Below are 9,653 nucleotides of genomic sequence, written 5' to 3' on the forward strand. Positions count from 1 at the left end.
AATCTTTAAGTTGGCCAAGACCGCATTGTCCACAAATCTTTACTTTAACGAATCCATTAGCAATGTGCAATACTCTTTTTGATACCCTATTGCAATTAAAAGGTCAAAACCTATGGCACACCTCTCAATTTGAACTTTGAAATGATCATCTTTGATGGATGCTCTAAGTGCTGCAAGCTGGCCATTCTTTGATCCATATTTGGGGATCAAAGAAAAACCCTTGCTATCATGTTGCTATGCATTCATGTCAATCAAAGGATCCATAATGAATTCGAGTTCCATAGCACAAATTGTTGCAGTTACCAAACCAAAAAAAAATTGTGACATCAACAAAATCATTTCGAAAAGCAAGACTCAAGTGTAACGAATTTCCGTGACATCAACAAAATCATTTTGAAAAGCAAGACTCAAGTGTGTAAGATGCTCTAGCAAGTCGCAAAGAAAGTTCAAACTATATATGGCCTCAAACTTGCATACTCTCTAAAAAAGACCAAAGTTCTCAACCTTGAGAAATTCCAACAAAGGCTCCAAAACCTCAATTGTAGTACACATGACCCTTTGCTGACTTAGTCCCCAACGAACTTTATGAATACCCTTTATATGCAATGTAAGGAAATCAAACTCTTCTTCTTATTTGGCCAATTTAACAATACGAGTCTGACTTTTTTTAAGAATGAGCCAACATCATTCAAATTTGCATCAATTTTACGAGCATAATCACTATGCTTTGTTGCATCTCCTGCACATAAATGGGTTCGATGTGCCACATATTGGATGGACATGAGATAAGGACTTCTCTAAAAGTGTTGCAAGGCCATTATCTTTACCAACCATGATAGATGCCCTTTTTTACCCAAAGCTAACAAATTTTGACACATCTATTTCATGCAATCTGAAGAAAGCATCCAACAAAGCATACAATCCTTTAGCTGTTTTATCTTCATTAACCTCTAACAAACAAAGAAATATATGCATGTGGTTATAGCTACCATAAACTATCAAGTGCTCTCTGCTTTTGAAAGTATAGGTGCTTCAAAAAAGCAATGTCATGCTTTGCTAAGAAATATGCAACTCAAAAAACGCATGCAATGCTTTCTTCAACATTCCTTATTTGTTTTTTCATACCTTCTTCCAAGGGTTTTTGAGCATGTCCTTGAGCATATTCATAAAACTTATGTGTTCTAGAATTAGCATGTTGTTTAATGGCACTCAGTTGTACATTGATTGAACCACTAGTCACTCTTGCTTATTTTTTACTTTTTGACAAATAGTGCAAAACACTCTTCCACTTTGTCTATCAAAATAAGCCCACTTAAAAACAATGCCCCCATGCTTCTATCCAACTTCTCTTATCCTTACTTTTTAGATTCTAGTTCCCTCTTCTGCACTCACATTTTCAAGAATCTCTTCTTCTACTTCATCATTATTAACACTGCTACTACTGACATTTTTCCTATGTTTCCATGAAAGCTTAGGGGTTTTTGTGAATCCAGCATTAAGGAGTTTTTTCTATTTACCATGCATAATTCATCGCCAATATTCAAGTTCCAAAAATATAACATAAAGTTTTGCTAAAGCATTAGAAGTGCACAAGAAGATGCTTGATGTAGGGATGAGAAGATCGATAAAAATGAGAGAGCTTAGAGCAAGCTAAGCAGAGCAATAAAAATGAGAGCAAGCTAAGGAAAGTTGTGTGTCTCTCAGTGAATGTTGTTCATGTTGACTTTGAGAGGGTGCATGGTGTTTGATCACACGACAACATTTGCAAAGCTAAAGGGGACCCGAGGCAGTAGACTATGCCTGGAGATAGCTCTGATCTCATCAGCCTCAAGAGCTCTCATCTCAACATTAATTTTAAGCAAAAAAAATAAGATGAACGTTCATCAAAATTGCTTACCCTTTGGTCAGTATGGCTATTCAAAAAGCATGTAGACTCCAAAGCATTTTAGCAGCCTTGTTTGGGCCTTCACATCCTCTTCAACTAGTGGAGCCAAAATTTAGTTGTAGGACCCGGGTCATCCGACTGCACTATTGCTACTATCGGAGACTCGGTGCTGAATGACTCGAGAGTGACAAGTGATGATGTCATCCTTGCTCCATGCATAATAGCAAGGGCCTCAATTTGGCCAACATTTGTTCACAGACCTCAATGTTAGCTAGCCAGAGCCGCGGGGAGTGCGTCAATACAATGAGCGTAAACCAATGAGCGTTGCGAGCAAGGGTATTTTATGAGCAACAATTCCGAGATAATAATAAAACCTTATTTCCCTATGAAATACAATACCTCCTGAAAGAGGAGCCACAAGAATATGCTTTAACTGGTTGGCTGCTTGGAGTTGTTTAATAACAATAAAGAAGAATGCAAAATGGCATGTCATGACATAGAACTGGAATGCAACAAGGTTAGTTTGTTAAAGATTGTCCAAAGCATCATTTTAAATATTCTTAGATACATGGGATCTCACATATACACCTTACTCACACATATAGGTAGACTTATGCATAAAGCTTGCATATATCCAAACTCAAGAAGTGCTCCTTCATGAGAAGATAAAAGCTGAGTTTTACTATGAATGATAAGGAGGGTTTGAATTTAAGAAGAAGACATCATCTATCAATAATTAAGGTCATATGTATTTAAGACAATAAGAAAGTGTAAGGTGGCACAAACAAGAAGCTTCAAAAAGAGGGTAGTCCAATTTGTGAGTCTACGTGATGGACTAGTCCAAGGGGGAAGAGGGGGCTATAGGATTGTCCAAGAGAGCAACATGATCCAATGCATGAAAAGATGGAGCTAGTGCAAAGTGTGACACCCTCAACCAAGGTGCACATGGAAGATGCATCAAAGGAAATAAATAGGCAAACAATGAGGTCCTTGTTACATGTTTGTAGTCAATACAGAGAAAAATTTTGAAAAACGCATCATCAACAAAAGTATTATAGATGGATTTAAGAGATATATTGGGCAAATTTCATCATGTCTAGGACTATGTGCACTTTTAGTAAAGGTCCATGAATGTGATATTAAATCATCTAAGTTGCCAACAAGAAGGTTCATTGTTCTTTAGTTCAAGTGAGAACCAAATTCATGCGATGTGCATGATTTCAGGGTTCTAACATCTCTAGCCTCAAACATACTCATGTATCTTATGAAGCTACAGAAAAACATTAATCATCAAGCTACAAAAAGTACCAACAAAACAAGAGAATGGCCTGTGAATCCTTTATGACATAGACCTGCAATCCACCTAATACAAGAGTCAAGTAATACATCATCTATCAAGCTCAAAAAATGAAGCTATGAGTCTGTGTGGGGGGACAGGAAAGCATGAATCCACATAATCCAAAAATAGCGCTATGCAAAAGACTACTTCTCATTTGCTTCATCATCAAGAAAAATACACCTTCTCCTACGTTTCTCCCGTCCCAATGATCGATCATCCACAGTGGTGCTTGTCATGTGTATTGCCATTGCCTCTGCATAACATGGTAACTCACTTTAAACTTCCATGACAACATCAAAGAAAAAGAGAAAAGAAAAATGTAATAGAAAGACATGCATGTTTTACTTACTAGTCGGATGGTGCATCATACACTTCATAATCACCAGAGGATGTGTCACTTTCTCCAAGGTCTGCCACCTTTTTTGTGCCATAGATCTCCTCTATATATGGTGAAAGGTAATCCTTGCATATCTCCTCATCATTATCAATGACCAAGCAACCACGACCGGTGTGCATAGATGCCTTTAATATAGGCCCTGTCCCAGCCCCCAACTCCAATATTGTACCTGTTCGTGGGCAAAGAGCCTCAGTAAACATAAGCATATGAGAGGTACTCCTCTCTAGAATCCCTCGCCAACTACCACTTTTTCCACCACGTCGTGCTCTATTGCTTGAAGGTAAGTAATGACCAATAATCTCACAAGAGAGGTCCTGCTGCAAAATATTTCCCACCTACAAATTGAAATACACATAGTATTAAGTGATCACATTCAAAAGTAACCTCCAATCATTTAAATTTAATGCACTCCTAATAAGTACTGAAAGTGTCATCCAACCTTTAATGCACTCTCACTATTGAAAGGAGGATCCTTTCCCCTCTTGTGGAATGCCAAAGCATAAAATACATTCACCTATACAGGCAACAAAGAAAAAACAACACAATATTAGATGACAAATAGCAAGAATTAACATTCAAGTGAATAGACTTAAACCTTTTGCATATGTCCATGCTTTTGTAGCAGAGATAATGACTCAGAGCTCTCCATAATCCATCTGAAACCTAGCTCCAAGCCTATACGCTTTGCAAAGCGCTCCACAGAAACAAGAGAAGAACTCAAGCAAAACACTAAGACCCATCCCATATCATCCATAACACATGATGCCGCCAATAGAGAGAACTTCATGTGGTCATCTGTAAGGACATTCCATTGTGGAATACCTTGAAACCCATGAATAGGCAAACCTGCATATTAATCATGTATGTCAGCAAGTTCCTTTTACACAAACACCATCACAAAAAAGGAGTATACATTAAAAAAGTTTTACCAGTAGGAAGATCAATGAAAGTAAGGTCAACACTCCAACTACTTGGCTTGGAATTTCTCATCTTTGGACCTCCACCTAAACGCACATAAAACTCCCTCATAAAAGCAAACCCCTCATTGAAGTTTCCGGATGCAAACTCTTTTCCAAGCACTATGTAATCATAAATCCAAACCTTGGAATGATTTTTGACTCCATGCTTCTCCACGAACAAAAAGCTAGAAAGTGAAGCATACACCATAGCTCCCTTGGTACTTGTCTTGTGTGCTATAGGACTCTCCAAATTACGGGTGTCTATAGATAGTATGTCCAACAAAAAAACAAATAAATAAAATCCAGAAAACTATTAAAAATAAATATTTAAATACAATCCAGAAGAACCCAATGTTACCTTTTATTACATCTCCCTTTTTTTGAGAGGGACGCCCCTTGTTTTTTCCCAAAGCATGCATCTCTAGCTCTTCTCTCTCTTTGATAGATTTCAACTCTGCCTCCATTTTCTTCCTTTGCTCCTCTGACATCTCGCCTGATGACCCAGAATCAGATTTGCATTCTCCTTTTAAATGTTGAAGGTATCTCTCCTTCTCCTCCTCTAGGCACTCTCCTTTCTTCATGTCAATCCACCAAGGGCAATGCTTTCTCTCCCAATCCGTCAAGATAAAGACTCCATTAGGATCTTTACCTTCACGAAAGATGGAAGAGGTATACATACTATAGGTTGGAGGAGAAATCACAACCCAAGCCTTGCATATGTCAGGTAGACCATTGATTGTTTTCTTGGCTATTAGATGCATTAAAAACCTACAAAAGAGATATAATTAATCAACTAAAAAATAAACACGGTTCATAAGATTTCAAGAAACAATGCAAAAAGAGAATTACCTATAAACCAACCGTCTTGAGGAGTTTTTCAGATCCACATGCTTGGCCGACGGAGTTGCCACACTCATCTCTTTCTGGAGTTCATAAAACAGCACTCCTCTATAACGGTTTACAATATCTGCAAAGTAAGTCTCTATGTGTACATCGGCAGGTAGCTCCACCTTATTCACCCCCTGAGTAGAATCTACCACTTGGTGTAAAAGCCGTGTGGCATCCTCCAATACCTGATCCATCCAAACCTCCTTTGCAAGCCAAGGAATGTAGTGGTGATCTCCAAGTGGCATACCGTAGCTCTGCCGAAAGTTCTCATCTGCACCTAACATCTTTAACATTTTCAGCTTGAGATTTTGGGAACAAGCAGCACTAGAAATGGCATAAAGTTTCTCAATTGAGATCTTAAACTTCTCATCCTCAAAGGGCAGCTTCCATAATACATTGAACCACTCCTCTGAATTAGATGGATTTACCACCGAAAGATTCTGTGCCACCAACAGAAAAGAATTAAAAGAAGAAATGCTTGTGATGCCAAAGAACCAAAAGCAGAAGATACAAACCCGTGTCATCCTTCTATTATAGGATTTAACGACACTCCTCCTAGCTAGTGTCTCAGCCTTAATACGCTCATCCTTTGCCAAGCTTGAGGGAATCTTCTTAATTGCCAATTCTAAATCTGATTTCCATTTATTCTTCAAAAAATAACAGCCATTAAAAACACACTTTATGACAAAGATAGCAAAGTAACATTCTTAACCACCTTTATTAAGTACTTACCCCATATACAATGGGTCCAAGAATAGCTTGAGTGAGAGGATACCAAACTCGCCTTCCAGATTGTGCCTCCCTAGACCTGGCCTTCTCCATTGACCTCTTATCTTCTTCCATGAAGGAGTCAGTGAAATTAGATGGATCAAGAGAGCAAACCGTGCTTGTATGGAATAAGTAATCTTTGAGGTTTGTCTTTACAATAGCCTCTTCATTCATTCTTCATGAAATAAATAGAAAAAACCATAAGAACTAATCAAAACAACCATAAATACAATGTTGAATATACAAAATGTGTAATACTCACATGTTTATTCTTTGAAGTGCAGCGATAAGCCTCATCTCATCTTGTTGATTAGGCACAATGAATTGCGCCATAACTCGAACATGTCTCTTCTTATCATTACGATACATCTCCTTGATGCTCTCAAGCCAAGAAGAGGTCCTGTGATTTCCCTCCCAAACATAAAACATCTTTCCACTTAATATAGACCACTCATATTTAGATGCAATCTCCTCCTCAAACTCTTCATTGATAAGCTGCCAGTTTTTGTCCCATGTCTTCATGATATCTTCATCCACATCCTTTGTGCTGCCATCTGGTAGATTTGTGGAGAGAACAAACATGCCTTTCATCATCAAATATCCTTCCTCTTCAAAAACCTTCTTTAACAATGAGAGATCTTTTCGAAGCTCTCGCACCCTCTCGTTGACCAAGCATCTACACAGAGGGATCAATGGAGGCATGGAACCCTGATTAAGTGCCAAGCTGTCTATGAACTCAGACCCATGTGGCTTGATGATGGATTGTGGAATAAGATCATCCACATCTTTCTCATCCTTGTCACTAGAAGCATCAACCTGTTGTTGAATCGGTATGAAAGGCTCAATTAGAACTTTGTCTCCAGCTTCTTTGCTAACTTCCTTTTGAATGTGACTCCCTTGACCACTCTCTGCCATTTCAATGGTCTTTTCACTGCCATCACTAGGTGGCAATTTTCGCTTTCTTCCCACATTCTTGGCCGTTGATGTCTTCCTTTTTCCAAGAGCAGGTGACTACAAAAGACATTAAGAGCAAGTGATTATACAAGACATTGTTCTTTGCAACACTATTTCGCCAGCGAAATACATAAGGATGGAAAAACACTTGACATTACATGCATTCAGAGTTGCATAAGACAAATTCACAAATTTCAAGGCATTCATGCACCTCAATTAACCAAAACGAGAAAATTTCAAGGCATAAGAAAAATTTCATAACACATACATGCGAAATAGTCTTCGCCCTGTTCACAAACACACACACACACACATACTATTTCGCTGGCAAAATAGTGTTTACCTAAGGCAAATATTTTGCCTCTCTCATCTTCATCATCACCGCTCTACACATGCCCTTCAATTCAAATCAAAAAAGTCTTCATCACAAATACCTTTCCACATTGCATTGAGTGGAGGATGGATGTGTACTCCAAGTTGGGAAGGTTTCCACATTGCATTTGAGTGGAGGATAGATAGGTATGCTCACAAGAACACACACATACACTATTTCGCTGGCGAAATAGTGTGTGTGTGTGTGTTTTTGATAATCTGCAATGAGTGTGTGTGTGTGTTTTTGATAATCTTCTGAGCTTGGCCATCACGACATAATCCTGCAACTATGAAAAGGCGAAATAGTGTGTATGAGTTTTGGCTACCACAAAAACACACACAAACACTATTTCGCTGGCGAAATAGTGTGGGTGTGTCTTTTTGATTGTCTGAAATTTGGATCCGCCACACCTCTATTGCCTCGGGACGAAAATGCGAGCGCACAAACACACTCACACACACTATTTTGCTCGGAGGTTTAGTAAGTCTTGTTATGACCTTGTGAGAACAAGTAAACACAAATCAACCCAAAGATAATTGCCATATTGTTGTGTAGGCTAGTAGCTTTAATGCACCAAAAGGAAGCCCATCAGTTATGATGTCACAAAGGGTTGCAAAGGGGGGGGAGAGAGAGAGAGAGAGAGCTATATTATTGTCTCCAAAAGACCCAATGGGTCTATGATATCAAAGTTTTCCATGTGATAGAGAGCCACAGAAAAGACAAATAGAAACTAAAAGACATACAAAAGAATAGAGTAGTTGAATGTCTATCATATCATCATCATCAAGAGAACCACAGAAAAGACAAATAGAAACTAAAAGACATACAAAAGGATAGAGCAGTTGAATGTCTATCATATCATCATCATCAAGAGAGCAACAACATCATCATAGTGATGGATACATGTGCAAATACATCATCTCCTTATCATAGTGATGGATACAAGTGCAAATATGTATCCTTATCAATACAAAATGAGATCTTGTGTGTGTGGTGGCATCCTCATCCATCTAGAATATCTATCATAGGAGAGACTATGATTATCAAGAGGATCGCCATGCCCGCTATGAGAGGTGGAGTATCCTTGTGTCACTCGAATTGGATTTATCATGTGGAATGCTACGATTGAAAATGAGCTTATGAACATCGAGTGCTGGGAAATCTGGTCTAAGGTGACTCCAAGTGCTGCAATGTAGCTGGTAAGTATGACCCAACGTGGCTCGAGGTATGGATGAGGTGGTCCATAAATTGTAGTAAGTCAAGAGTCCTCTTAGGTGTGTCTATGAGCTCATGTACCTCTGTGGTGGGTCATCAAACTATTCATGCTAGATATCCATGTATATGGAAGCTAATGTGGACGAAGCTAGTAATTGTTGTCTTTTGGAGTGAGATAATGTGCCTAGTGAGCTCTATATGGTAAAGTCACATGCATCATTGCTCCATCATTGATTTGAGAAATCAATGATCCTCAACAATGGATCAAATCCCTCTTGCAAGAGGTAGTGGAATATTCCTTGAATCTCACAATATGTTGGGCATCTGCAAATGTTATGTGACATATGTTAGTGTAAATATGTCAACTATGTAGGATAAGGAGATCAAATTAAGCGAATCCTAATGGCTTTTGATCCACCATATGTTGTGAGTTTTCGTTACCACAAAACACACACAAACACTATTTCGCTGGCGAAATAGTGTGGGTGTGTGTTTTTGATCCGTCTGTAATTTGTAATTTACTGCTCTTGTGCCATATCTTGCCCCTACTTGCCCTCATGAGCTATCAGCTATCCCTCCAATGCTCATGCATGTTTCTATTGGTGCTGCAGTGCTGGCATAGGTTCTTTTCTTATTCTTGATCAGATGAGAGGATGAGAGGAAAGTGACCATAGTTTAGGCTCACAAGGTTTAGACTCGCATCAAAAGTGCATGTTGTCTACACAAACACACTCACACACACTATTTCGCTGGAGAAATAGTGTGTGTGTGAGTTTTGGTTACCACAAAAACACACACAAACACTATTTCGCTGGCGAAATAGTGTGGGTGTGTGTTTTTGGTTGATCACCATATCTATACGCATTGTTGTCCCA

At 38.7% G+C, this 9,653-nt stretch overlaps 2 protein-coding genes across 2 annotated transcripts; both read right to left on the bottom strand.

Annotated features, from left to right (window-relative positions):
* Window positions 1-3,572: 3,572 nt before the first annotated feature.
* Window positions 3,573-4,650, bottom strand: LOC147626668 (uncharacterized). Its single transcript, XM_086816845.1, has 4 exons — window positions 4,551-4,650; window positions 4,217-4,467; window positions 4,061-4,135; window positions 3,573-3,956 (listed from the first exon to the last, which is right to left on the bottom strand). The coding sequence occupies exons 1-4, from the start codon at window positions 4,648-4,650 to the stop codon at window positions 3,573-3,575; spliced, it is 810 nt and encodes a 269-aa protein (XP_086672971.1).
* A 13-nt stretch (window positions 4,651-4,663) lies between these two features.
* Window positions 4,664-6,938, bottom strand: LOC147626669 (uncharacterized). Its single transcript, XM_086816847.1, has 8 exons — window positions 6,499-6,938; window positions 6,436-6,443; window positions 6,201-6,301; window positions 5,984-6,115; window positions 5,596-5,908; window positions 4,939-5,196; window positions 4,748-4,841; window positions 4,664-4,700 (listed from the first exon to the last, which is right to left on the bottom strand). Exons 1-8 carry the CDS (start codon window positions 6,936-6,938, stop codon window positions 4,664-4,666), a joined length of 1,383 nt encoding a protein of 460 aa, XP_086672973.1.
* Between the last annotated feature and the right edge of the window lie 2,715 nt (window positions 6,939-9,653).

This window comes from Cibotium barometz, chromosome 22, assembly GCF_041138505.1.
Source record: "Cibotium barometz isolate CiBa-2024 chromosome 22, ASM4113850v1, whole genome shotgun sequence".
Lineage (NCBI taxonomy): Eukaryota > Viridiplantae > Streptophyta > Polypodiopsida > Cyatheales > Cibotiaceae > Cibotium > Cibotium barometz.